The sequence below is a fragment of the Salminus brasiliensis genome, chromosome 19 (assembly GCF_030463535.1).
Source record: "Salminus brasiliensis chromosome 19, fSalBra1.hap2, whole genome shotgun sequence".
Taxonomy (NCBI): domain Eukaryota; kingdom Metazoa; phylum Chordata; class Actinopteri; order Characiformes; family Bryconidae; genus Salminus; species Salminus brasiliensis.
Genome location: NC_132896.1, coordinates 31,459,523 through 31,473,663, shown reverse-complemented (window position 1 = coordinate 31,473,663; position 14,141 = coordinate 31,459,523). Strand labels below are relative to the sequence as shown.

The 14,141-nt window shown below is 41.9% G+C and overlaps 1 protein-coding gene across 5 annotated transcripts in view; it reads left to right on the top strand.

Annotated features, from left to right (window-relative positions):
* rapgef2b (Rap guanine nucleotide exchange factor 2b) overlaps positions 1 to 14,141 on the top strand; it is a 148,614-nt gene that overhangs the window by 32,923 nt on the left and 101,550 nt on the right. For all 5 annotated transcript variants that reach the window (XM_072663976.1, XM_072663977.1, XM_072663978.1 and 2 more), the window contains exons 2-3: positions 8,680 to 8,750; positions 10,029 to 10,085. In XM_072663976.1, coding sequence (XP_072520077.1) covers positions 8,680 to 8,750; positions 10,029 to 10,085 — 128 coding nt within the window. The remainder of the gene's footprint in view (positions 1 to 8,679; positions 8,751 to 10,028; positions 10,086 to 14,141) is intronic.

Genomic DNA, 14,141 nt, shown 5'->3' with positions numbered 1-14,141 from the left:
AATTTTTTATTTTTTTAAACTGTAGCAACACAATCTAGGGCCTTTCCTGACCGCATGGAAAAAGCACCGGGGTGAGCAGTGAGCTGCCATGTCTTCTTCACGGTGGCCCTTTGCTACTGAAGATGAAGCCCCGTTAATTGGTCAGAACTTCACGGCGACAAGCGAGCGATTGTGTGTATCTAGGTCGTTCTCGTCCTTCCCTCTATTGAGTGTTCAGCTGATCATTTGTGCTCTCACATCTTTTCTCTCCACCACAATGCAGAGGAGAGACGGCCGCTCCGCGCTGCTCACAGGAGGCTGATTAATGTGGACCCCAGCCTAGCGGCGCCAGCAGGCCGCCTGCCAGAGGAAGGGCCGTTAGCTTAGCGCAGCTAGCCGTGCAGAGACGAGATAAGCGGCTCTAACGAGGAAAGCTGTCAGCGCACCGGCGAGATACCACCGGCCAGAGCAGCGGGGGACTCGCTGACCCCTCCGACTGCACCGGCCCGAGAACCTTGCTGCTAGCGGTAGAGCGTAGCATAACGACCCAAGCGCAGGGAGGGTCTGCTAAACTGTTCCAGCCGGCGCAGGCTGCATCACCTGGACGACCACAAAAGAGGAATAATGGTCCCTTGTGGTCTTGTTGGTTGACGTCGAGGAAAGTGGTTGCCGTGGTTACTGTGATACCTCAAGCTGTCTGGAGTTACCTTTTGTCCTTTCCAGTTTGTATATGTTGTAAATATATATACATTTATCATTTGTAATTGTAAAAAAAAGTTGAACAAAATATTTTTTGTAGCACATTTTAGTCCGTTGATTAAAAATAAAACCAAAATATATGAAAGAGAATTATTATTCTATTAAAAAAAATGTAATTATTAAAAATAATCAGGAAAAAAACACTTCTTTCATTAGTAAATTTAATTAAAACTTAATTAGTAAATGTAATTAAAGCAGTAAGAAAAAAAGCTTAGCTTCACCCATTAATGCTAAAGTTGTACAGAGTGCTTCACCCTGGGTTGCTTTTTAAATAGGGATTAATAATTGGCAGCCAATCAGACCAGAGCTCATGTACATACATCCGTCCTTAAAGGCACAGTAACAGATAATTAAGTGAAGGAAGTCATGTACAATAAAGGATGGCTGTTTTTGATACATCACCCTGCACCCTGTTATCCGTTGTGCTATCCAGAGTGGACCAGAGGAGGGTTGGTTTCCCCTTTTTGCGGGTTGCTTAGAAAAGCATATTGTGTATCACGATAAATATCACGATAACAAAATTGATCGATAATAAAATAAAATATCAATAAAATATCGTCATGTTGCCCACCCTTAATTTGAATCTAGACCTTATTAGGTGAATCGGGGAGTAGGGGCGGGTCCAAACACTAGAAAAAGTAAGTAGTATATGGACTAGGGCTGAGAGGTCTGATCAGAAATGTGAGTAACAGTATTAAGATTTGGACAGTTTACAGTATATCACCTTATTTTTTAATATTTCATATTTTATTTGGCATTACTTGGATGTTTTGTAGGTTTGTGGGTCATTCTATCATCTGTATAACGTATAATATAACGTATAATCTATCATGTGTATAATAAAGGCTTTAAGGACTACAGGGCTTGCTTGGCTCCATGCTAATTTGCTGATGGTAACAAGCAGGTTTACTTAAAATCAGACAGACACGAAACCGGATGGTCCTTTGGAGATGAGCTTCGCAGGCTTTGCATGGAGGAGACGTGTGTTACCCTCCTAGTGTGGGGAGCATTGCTAGTGCTATGGGGAGCGAGGGAGAGAATGGGTGGGGTAAGAAAAGGGTAGAAAAAGGGAAAGATTCATTTTTAAAAAGTCATTTTTTAATATGTGGTGTAGTGAATGGACCAGAATGCTGCCCAGCACTGGAGCTGAAGAAATCAGTACACATCTGAGCTCCTATTATAAACGTATCTATTGAGGATTCACGAAGCAGGTCCTGGGAGCGCAGATACTAAAGGCAGCCTAAGAAACGCTCAGCAGGCCCATTTAGGTCCACCTGCAGTCGGGGGCTGTGGTGAAATGCTTTGTGAAATGCTGTGTCTGTCAGAGCTTTGTGAGGCCGGCTCCTCAGCTCCCGCGCCCCCGAACCTGTTCTCGGCTTACGCAAGACTGCTTTGTGCTGCATTTTTAGAAAGTGGAGGAAGAGCTCCGCGCTCTTTCGGGAAGCGGATGAAACCGCCGCTTGTTTACCAACTGGAGGTGCAATCCTCCCGTAGCCCCGACAGAGGCCTCTGCTGAAGTGGGCTATTGTCTGCATTCAGCCTCTCGGGCTTCATCATTCCCAGTCTCCGAGGACCGTGTCACTCAGCTCGTTACCACGGCACCCGCGGCCTTCCCCCTGGGGAGGCGCAGAGCCAATAAGGTCCGGCCACTCCAACCTCGGCTCCTCGCGCCTGACCAATCGCGGGACACAGAGCTCCTTTTGTCCCGAAGCACTCTTAGGAGGAAGTCGTCATGAGGCTGGGCCGGAGCAGGAGAGCATTAAGGAGTGTGGGTGTGGTCCACAGTGATAAGCCCTGACCCCGCTGCTGTGAGCAATGTTGGAGGTGGATATTGGAGGCAGAGGGATGTAATATATCTAATGTGGCAGTAAAAACTAAAGAACATTGGTGTCTACAAACTTTTGGACATGCTGGTGGCTTTAGCCCCCTGTGTGTTTATTTATTTATACATTTTTTAGTGTGTGGGAGCTTCGTTCGAGCATCAGCGCTCGACAGGCTCGTTAATTACAGCAGAAGCAATTACACCCATTCGGGTTTCAGCTTTAATCATCTGATGCCCTGACCTGTGACGCCGCTGGTTACGTCACAGCCTCTCTGAGCTGCAGTGCTGTAGTGGTAGCTGCAGTTGGTCTGGTGCTCATGGTTAACCCGGGTTTAAACTATGTGACCATGTCCAGCAGAACCCCTCTGACAAAGGACAGCACACACAGTGGACTACTTTAAATACCAGCGCATGCTTAATGTGGAGTAGCTGCTTGGCTCTGGCTGTTAGGCCTGCCTGTTGTCAGCGATGCATTTCGAGGGCCTCTGGAGGAGCTGGTGTGCTGTACGTCCACTTCGGTTAGTATAATGGATCAGCGTGAGGAATTGGAGCTTTCTGTGAGCTGCCTTTCTTTCTACTACTTAGTGCTTAGTGCTGCCCTTATTGTTGGATGCACTGCAGTGGTTTTCAGGGGTGTCCTAATTAGTGACCCATGAAAACCTTTGTCTTTTTAACATATTTAAACAATCTTCATGTAATTCATTAATAATCAGAATCCAGTTTCTTTTAAAAAATCATTTCTATATTTTTCCAATTTATTTCCAAATTTCTACCCAGTTTTGAAGGCCAATTACCCAATCCCTGTTCATGTGAACTCCCTCTATCGCTAGCAATGCCCCCAACACTTTGAGAGTGAAGACTAGCACAAACTAGCACACTCCCCCTCCACACACATGCAAAGTCAGCCACCGCCTCTTCTCGAACTGACGCTGAGGCAGCATCGCTAGGTATCCAACGCACTCTGAGGAAAGCATGGCTCCCCAGCTCCGATCCAACAGCTAATCGTACCCTGGAAGTGCCATCAACCCACCCCTGAGAGAGCGAGGCCAGCTATGCCCTCTCTGACTCCGGCTGCTGATGGCGAGCAGCATGATCATAGTGGACCACTGGACAGCTCGGAGCTCGTCGAAATGCAGTGACCGTGCGATAAAACCTATTTCTATCTGTAATAATCCCACTTATCTCTGTACCATAACCGTCCAAAACGCCTCACAGGACCTACAGGTAGATCTTGCCATAGTTGATGTGAAGGTATCTACCATCAGAGGGAGGCCGGACAGGTACGACTGAGCATTATCGGAGGAGTGAAAAGAGACGATCTTGGCCTTGACCTTGAGTCTGGGTGTCCTCTGGCAAGCCTTAGTCCTAAATTTGTGTATAATTAATTATTTATTCTAAAATAATGAAATAATGCTAAAAAATGGCATAATGGAGACGTGTATATGTATAAATATGTGTATTTTCTAAAAGCACAGTCAGAATTACAGCCAGTTTTGTTGGATCTTATTCCCAGTAAGAGCAACAGCAGCCTTGAGGGCTCATGCTATGGAAGAAGAACAGATTCAGAGGCAGAAATTGACTCTTTTTTTGCCTCGTTATTAAGGGGTTAATTGCTGTCCTTGTATCTCAGACTCTCAGACAGACAGAAAGAGAAAGAGGGAGCGGTAAGAGAGCGTGGGGCCAATGGGGACGCTGGCGCTTAAGAAATGGGGTTCCTCACATTCTTTCCATGTTGAATTTAGAAGCAATATTTGAGGGAGAAAAAAAAATGAAGCCACAGTTTTCTGGTTACGTTTCGTTCCAGCCAGCAGCGGCGCTGAGGGCCAGGGGAGTGCACTGGACCAGAGGCTCGGATACTCAGCAGCAGGCTGCCATCTAGTGGCAGAAGTGTAGAGCGTCTTGACTGCGCCGGTCTGAGTCAGAGCTCAGATGGGCTGGGTGTTTTGTTTTTTTTTTTGGTTGGTTGGTTTAATAAATCCAGAAGCGCCGGCCTTACACCAACCACTTTCAAGCGTCGGCACTGTCGCAGACAAATTTCCAGTGTCGGAAGGTGTTGCTAGGGTCCCATCATCTCCATCGGCCTCGACTCGGTCTGTTTCTCGTCTAGACGTTCCGATAAAATCATAAAATCATAAAATCACTGATATTTAATATATTAGTTCTCTCTCTCCAGCATCAAGCTGAAATAATATATTATAATATAAGCTGAAATGATATTTATGTAATAGCGAAATAATATCATTCAAAATGCAAAAATAAATACAAATAATGATTAAATAAATAAATAAATAATAAGAATTCAAGGTGGATGGATAAATACTTTATTGATACTAAAGGAAATTTAGCAGCCAGTAGCAATTCCACAATAACGGCACAGTGAATACGATAAAATAATAAAGAATAATAAAGGTTAAAATACTGATAAATAAAAAGAATTAATAATGAATAATGGAAGAATAATGAATGAATGAATGAATGAATGAATAATAATGTGCAGTAGGAGTGTGTATCGGCAGATATGAGATAAATATAATATATAATATAGAGATATGAGTAAATATGTGCATATATGGGTATTTAAGTAAAGGAGTGGAGTGAAGTAAATGGTGACCCTGCAGGATTCTCAGTCTGTGTAAAATCATAGTCTGTGACAAACGATTGTATTTAGATGGGAGCGAGTCAGACTTTAGTCTTTTAGAGTCTTCTAGGGTTCTAGGCTACGATTAGCTACTAGACTACTAGAGGAAATGAGGGTAATGTGACTGGACCAGGTTTTTAATCACCATATATTTCAATTCTGCTTAATTCTGTACATTTACTGTCTTCAAAAGTCAAGAAGAGTTCATTTTTAATGAACTGAACTCTGTGGAGCTGTGGAGCAGTGGAAGAGCTGGGTTCTCTGGAATGATGGATGGTGGAGCTCCATCCAGTACTTTTGGAATGAGTCTGGGATGATGAGGTGGGGTGGTGATCAGGTGATCAGGTGATCATTCAACATCCTGACCATATCAAAGCTCCGGTCACTAAATGCAATCAAATCCTCAAATCCTTGAAATGCTTCTCCAAAATCTAATAGAAAGCCTTGCTTTGTTCCCTGGACAGTAGAGCGGTGATATGGTATAAATACTATATCATGATATTTATAGACATTTTTCGCAATACATGATATTTATCACATGACCGATTCTTATAAACTACCATTCAGATCCTCTCCTGTACTGAATACAGTGATTTATACTCTGTAACATCTGCTGCTCTTCATCTGATTAACCCAGTCTAATTACACTGTCTGTGATGAAACCTGCAGCTGATCAGTGTTTATTAAACACTAACAGTCTCATCCATATGCTTAGAAAAGCTTATTGTCTATCACCATAAAAAAATGTATCACGATACGTTAAAATATCGTCATATTGCCCAGCTCTGAGAGACTGTTACTCCAGCAAAAGCTTTTTTAAACCTTTGATTTCCTTGGTGTCCCAATACTTTTGTCCGTATAGTGTATCCGCAAGATAAGCCAGGTCCTTGAGGTCCGTCTCATAAGACCATTAGTTGAGGTTGATTTAATGATAAAAAATAAAGTGTAAATAAATAATGCAAGTAAAAATAAGTAGATGTTGGCCTTTAGTGTTGCACTGGAGCTCCTATCTGAAACTGACGGAGGCGGCTTTGGCTACCAAACATCTGCAGACAGAAGGAGCGTCTGAGGTACAGGGAAAAGTGTGTAAATGTGACTTCACAGTGAACTGCTCCTTAAATAAAGCCTTATCTGTTCTGTCTCTGGAATAGCAGTACTGTGGCGCAACACCAGGGGGAGACAGAGCCCAACTGGCCCCTCATTCACACACCTGGAAGAGACATAGGATGGTCAAAACAGCAGGCCAGAGGCATTGCATGGTCCAGCTGACCTGCTTTGCTTGTCGGTCAGCTCGTCATGGCCTTCCGTTGATAAGAGACCCGTCTCAGATGAGGTACCGGTCTTCTGTAGTGGTCACCTCCAGTCATTAACCGTACCTGTATGTCCAGGCCTTCCTGTGTGCTATAAGGGTCTCCCCCTGGTGCCAAGTGGCAGGCATCGGTGTATAGCAGAATGCTAATATTTAGCGAGTGGTGCGCGCGTGTGTGTGTGTGTGCACGCGTGTGTGTGAGTGTCTGTGTGCTGTAGCATAAGGTCCCCGAGGCCGGGCTGAAACGAGCCTGTGTGTGAGGACAGACGCCCTTTTGTCCTGCCAATATCCCAGCATGCCTTTGAGTGCACAAAGGCGGCCCAGTGTTGGCATCTGTGGCGCTGCGTGGCCAAGGAGAGGGGACAGGGGGCACTGTGTGCTCTCTCTTACACACACACACACACACCCGCCCATGCACACACAGGTTTATTATTATGGAATATTAGCACATACATAAATCTATGTGTCCTAAATGTACTATGGACAAAAGTATTTGGACACCTGCTCATCTATTAAGGGTATTAAAAATATATATATTCTGCATTTGTTGGAGTAAGTGTCTCTACTGTCCAGAGAAGAAGGCTTTCTACTAGATTTTGGAGGTAGTGAGGATTTGATTACACCAGCGTTAGTCAGGTCAGGATGTTGGATGATCACCACCCCGCCTCACCTCATCCCCAACTCCCCTACTCAACTCCCCAGCTGCTCCACAGCTCAGTGCTGGGGGGCGTTATACCTGTTAGGCAGCATAGTGCCAATAGGTTCATGTCCATCTGCTCTAGAGAGTCCTATTCTATTGGCAGTGCTTCTCTACATGAGATTAGACCAGCTCTGTATGTGCGTATGCATTTGCACACCGGTGTCAGCAATGGGTGCAACTGAATGCATTCTTTAGAAGGGATGTCCACAAACATTTGGACATATTGTGTGCGTGTATTAACTAATATATATATATATATATATATATATATATATATATATATATATATATATATATATATATTCCCACAAGGCCAAGACTCAGAATGTAGAAAAACACACACACAGAGTGTCCTGTATAACAGACACACCACTTATAGCCCTCTCTGAGAGCATGTGTGTGTGTGTGTGTGTGTGTGTCACCTGATGTCTATACTGGTTTGTTTGTGCATTTCTTGTAAACTGTTTGCGTTTGTCCTCTAATTGAGCTGAATGTGTGTGTAAGACTTCTGTCTTTGGGCCGGGCTGATATCTCAGACCTGCCGCGTTTCAGCGCAGTCCTCTGTGTATAGTCCTCAGACACACAGTGGAGGCACTGAAGCCGCATTCAGAGACCTTTAGCTGGACTCAGATGCTGTTTGTTCCAGCATAATTCCATTTAATCACTCCCACTCGCTCGCTGGGCGACAAGAGGGCCCACTGACTGCGGCCCTTAGCCTTCCGTGTGCGGTAGTGTTGTGGCTTATATTTTAGCCAAAAGTGTGTGGACACTGTTCTATTAGCCAAGGCTTGTATTGGAAGAGCTTTAGGACCAAGCATCTTTTTGGGACCTTACATTCTATCATAGCAACACCTTAGCAACCACCTTGCAATGGCTTGGCAACCAACGGCTGTTCCACAGCAACACCATAGCAAGCACCTGAGATACCATAGCAACCAGTGAGAACTACAGTAGGCAGTGGTTCTACAGTAAATGGAACCATGACATCTCAAAAAAACATGAAAATGCATGGCTGGTTGAACAGGTCTTCTCTATTATGGAATGCATTCATAAGAAGGGGTGTCCACAAACATTTGGACACGTGGTGTGTATATATAGTCTGCAAAAGTACACCTACCGTATGTAAGTACCTCTATGTAATAGCTATATAGCCCCTAGAGACACAAATCCCACATTTTACCACCCCCATGTCATAGCAACGCCTTAGCAACCATCTAGCAACGGGTTGGCAACCTACAGCTGTACCACAGCAGCAGCATAGCAACCACCTGGGATACCATAGCAACCAGTGAGAACCACTTTAGCGGCGTTTCCTTTCATAGAACCACGTCATCTCAAAAAAAAAGGGTTCCACTATTGTTGCGAGTTAAAGAACCGTTTGGTTCTTTGGTTTGGTTATTATTTGCTGGATGTGTAGCCAGTGTTTGATCTGCGCTCTCTCTCTCTCTCTCTCTCTCTCTCTCTGCCTGCAGGACCTTGAGATCGTGTATTCCTATCTCCACGGCATGGAGGCCCTGTCGAACCTGAGAGAACATCAGCTGAGGTAAGAGCGAGTGTGTGGGAGGGGAAGGATACGTTTTCAGATCTGTGGGATGAAGGTTTGCATGTTGAAGAGCAGACATAGGCAGATGTTGATGGATGGAGTGTGATGGGGTGATGTGATGTGTGTGGAGAATTGAAAGGAGGTGTTTTTCTGTTCAATTTTCGATGCATTTAAAATTGGCCAGCAGCAGCGTGAGGTTTCCAGTGCGGTGGATATACATATGATATTATTATTATTATTATATATATATATATATATATATATATATATATATATATATATATATATATATATATAGAAATGATATATAATATAAATTATATTAATATACTGTGCGCATATGTATATGTATATATATATATATATATATATATATATATATATATATATATATATATATATATATAGAGCTTTAAGACCAAGCATCTTTTTGGGGCCTTACATTTTACCATAGCAATACCTTAGCAACCACCTTGCAATGTCTTGACAAATATATATATATATATATATGTGTGTGTGTGTGTTAATATATTGTAACATACTGTGGATAATATTGAGGTTTTCCCAATTTATTATATAATTATATATTCTAAGTATATATGTATAATTTATATGTGTATATATACATATATATATATATATATATATATATATATATATATATATTTATGTTATTATATATATGATATAGTTATACATATTTGTTTAATTTTATATGTGTTTATTATTTTTTATAGTATTTATTATATTTTATAAATGTATTATTTACAAAAGAACATAAATATGTTTAAATATATTTTAATAGGGCGTTTTCACATGACTGTTTTACAGTTTTGGGGTTTGGTAATTGGCCTGTTTTACAGTTCTGCTCATTCTAGGCCACCTTTAAGTATGTGCATGTTGTGACACTCTGGACTGGTTCTATTTTTATTTTTGTTTTTGTTTGATACTTTTTAAAGAATAAATTGGGAAAACATCAATATAATCATATTATATTTCCATATCTGAAAAGAAAAACGCCACTGTTCTGGCTCTAGAGAGCGTAAAAGCTTTCCTTTCTGAAAGCCTGGTCTTCATCCTCTTGAACTGTGTGTAGATGCTCTTATTCTGTATTTCATAATAAGAGCTGGACGGTCCTGAACCGTCCTGCCGAACCGTTATCCTTCACAGATAGACCAGTAATGTTCATTCTCTCTCTCTCTCTCTCTCTCTCTCTCTCTCTCTCTCTCTCTCTCTCTCTCTCTCTCTGTCTTGCTCTCTCGCTCTCTCACTCTGCAGGATGATGTGTGAAACCGTGCGCTATGAACGCCATGAAGCAAATGAAGTGCTCTACTAGTAAGTGCTCCTTTCTTTTCCCAGCCTTATCATTTTTCTCAGTTTTGCCTCTAGGCGTTAAAGCAGCATTATGTGAGAATAGTTTTTTCCGCTCCTGAGCGCCCTCTATGGTAAGGGAGCGTATTTCACTTTTACACCACTGCTGTAAATACTAATCACGATTTGAGCGCCCCCCTCGCCGACAGCCGTACTCATGCATTTGTGTACAAGCTGAGTGACACAGAAGCAGCATCTAAATTGAGCACCAACATGAACCAAAAGCTGCTATTTTAAGGTAAAATTGCTACATGATGTTGCTTTAACTTTTAAAGGGTTTGTATGTGGGCCCATATTTCCATTCCTCACTCTCAAACCACATAAGTTCTAAAATCAATTATTGTAGCTGGTGAATCATTTATAGAAGAAGTTACTGAATCATTTACAGCAGTTATAGTTATATTTATAGCATTTATAGCTATGTTCTCTGAAATGTTGGGTGGTGCTCCATCCAGTACATTGAGGATGAGGTGGGGTGGTGACTTTTTAACATCCTGACCTTACTCACACTCTTGTTGCTGAATGCAGTCACATCCTTACAGCAGTGTTCCAGAGTCTTCCCAGTACAGGACAGTAAAGACAACAACAGCAGGATGAACTTGAATTTTTAATGTATGTTTTTTTTCACAAGAAACAATGAATAATCTGATGTCCCAATACTTTTGTCCACATAGTGTATTGAGCCACATGGACAATTGATCTTCATTCGAACACTATTGAGAGAGCGTCTACAGCATTCTTTTTGAAGGTCTGAGTCATGTATATCAGTTACAGAATCATTCATAGTAGATACTGAGTCATGTACAGTAGTACATGGCTCAGTATCTACTATAAATGAATCATGTAGTAAAGACTGAACCTTTTATGGTGGAGACCGAATAATTTATAATGGAGACTGAACTACTTATGGTTGATACTGAACCATGTACACTTGAGACTGAATCATTTATAGTAGATACTGAATGATTATAGTAGATTCTGAACCGTTTATAGAATATATTAAATCATTTATGGTGGAGTCTGAATCATTTATAGTAGATTCTGATTCGTTTATAGAATATATTGAATCATTTATGGTAGAGTCTGAATCATTTATAGTAGATTCTGATCCATTTATAGAATATATTGAATCATTTATGGTAGAGTCTGAATCATTTATAGTAGATTCTGATCCGTTTATAGAATATATTGAGTCATTTATGGTAGAGTCTGAATCATTTATAGTAGATTCTGATCCATTTATAGAATATACTGAATCATTTATGGTGGAGTCTGAATCATTTATGGTGGAGTCTGAATCATTTATAGTAGATTCTGATCCGTTTATAGAATATATTGAATCATTTATGGTAGAGTCTGAATCATTTATAGTAGATTCTGATCCGTTTATAGAATATATTGAATCATTTATGGTAGAGTCTGAATCATTTATAGTAGATTCTGAACCGTTTATAGAATATATTGAATCATTTATGGTGGAGTCTGAATCATTTATAGTAGATTCTGATCCGTTTATAGAATATATTGAATCATTTATGGTAGAGTCTGAATCATTTATAGTAGATTCTGATCCGTTTATAGTATATTGAATCATTTATGGTAGAGTCTGAATCATTTATAGTAGATTCTGATCCGTTTATAGAATATATTGAATCATTTATGGTAGAGTCTGAATCATTTATAGTAGATTCTGATCCATTTATAGAATATACTGAATCATTTATGGTGGAGTCTGAATCATTTATAGTAGATTCTGATCCGTTTATAGAATATACTGAATCATTTATGGTGGAGACTGAATCATTTCTGGTAGTTTATGAACCACTTATAGTAGATAGTGAACCATTTACTGAATCATTTATAGTTAATACTGAACCATATAGTAGAAACCGAACCTTTTATGGTGGAGACTGAATCGTGTACAGTAGAGGCTGAATCATGTACAGTAAAGACTGAATCATGTACAGTAGAGACTGCATCATTTAGAGCAGATTCTGAATAATTAATAGTAGGTACAGAATCATTTATAGTAGGTACTGATTCGTTTATAGTGCTGCTGAATAAAAGGTCTTAAAATGAACACTGAAAACAAGCCCAGGGTTTATAGCGCTAAGCGTGTGAAGGCTGTATTCCAGGCATTCCGACGCAGACGACCCGCTTATCTCACGTCTTCTAATGAGGGAATAAACGGCTGAGTGCAGCAGCAGGACAGCAGTTCTTGGATGGCACAGCTATTGATCTCTATCTTAAACACACTGACCCAGTTTTGGCTCACTCCCTTTTTTTTTTTTGCAAGAGTGTGTGTTCAGTTAACACCCCCCCCCCCCCCCCCCCAAATATCCTCTAATGTTTTTGGAAGGCGGTTCTTGGCTTTGTCTTGCTATTGTTCTGTGCCCCCTCTTCCTGCCTTTGGACTTGGATGAAGACACATGCATACACACACACACACACCATGATCCCAAGGGTGATCCCAGCCCCCACATTCAGACACTCCCCTCCAATTTCACACTCCATTTTTCTTTTCTCCTCGAGCAAGACACAGTATTTGGGTCTCTCCCCGGGTCAGTTCACCCTTGCAAATGCAAGCAGCTCATTGGCTTATCATCCCTAATAGCAGCTAATATACTCATATACTGTGTGTGTGTGTGTGTGTGTGTGTGTATTTCAAAGAATACAGCACTATAATTTTACACTGATAAGCCATAACATTAAAACCACCTGCCTCATATTGTGTAAGCCCTCCTCATACAACCAAAACAGCTCTGACAGACATGGACTCCAGCATTATGGGCCTTCAGCATTAAGATAAGCTAATCCTATCCTTTAAATACAGCATCCATGAGAACCTGTAGACAGAAGCTAGAGAAACGTGGAGGGCTGAAGCTAGGAGAACCTGGAGGCTGAAGCTAGGAGAACCTGGAAGGCTGAAGCTAGGAGAACCTGGAAGGCTGAAGCTAGGAGAACCTGGAAGGCTGAAGCTAGGAGAACCTGGAAGGCTGAAGCTAGGTGAACACGGAAGGCTGAAGCTAGGTGAACACGGAAGGCTGAGGCTAGGAGAACCTGGAGGCTGAAGCTAGGAGAATGCGGAGGGCTGAAGCTAGGACAATATGGAGACTGAAGCTAGAAGAACCTGGAAGCTGAAGCTAGGTAAAACCTGGAGGCTAAAGCTAGAAGAACCTGTAAGTTAAAGCTAGAAGAACCTGTAAGTTAAAGCTAGAAGAACCTGTAAGTTAAAGCTAGGTAAAACCTGGAGACTGAAGCTGGGTAAAACCTGGAGGCTGAAGCTGGGTAAAACCTGGAGACTGAAGCTGGGTAAAACCTGGAGGCTGAAGCTAGGTAAAACCTGGAGGCCGAAGCTAGGTAAAACCTGGAGGCTGAAGCTGGGTAAAACCTGGAGGCTGAAGCTGGGTAAAACCTGGAGGCTGAAGCTGGGTAAAACCTGGAGACTGAAGCTGGGTAAAACCTGGAGGCCGAAGCTGGGTAAAACCTGGAGACTGAAGCTAGAACGCGGAGGAACGCGGAGGGCTAAAGCCATTGTCCTAGCTTCTGGCTTTAGAAGAACGCGTTCCCCCCCCCAATGCTTCCACTGATGAGTGCCCAGTAGCTCTTGGTCACATGATACCATGCTGAAGTGTGTGTGTGTGTGTGTGTGTGTGTGTGTGTGTGTGTGTGTGTGTTTAGTAATGGTTAAAGCTGACATTCTTAAAATGAATTCAGATGAACTGAACTGAAGAACCGCGGGCCTGCTTGCCATATTCCCACTGGAGATGTCCAAACCGTGACTGTACCGCTGTGCTGCTACACACACTCGAGCTAACTCTGATGGTGATGATGAGGTTTAATGATGTTGAATATGGTAATTTTGTCATGAATAATTCACGTGATGACTTTCAGGCGTTGCCTGTAGATCACTAACAAGCAATAGTTAACTATTTAACCATTAAATGTTTAATAGTGGTGAGCTTTTAGCTAAATGTGTGTGTGTGTGTGTGTGTGTGTGTGTGTGTGTGTGTGTGTGTT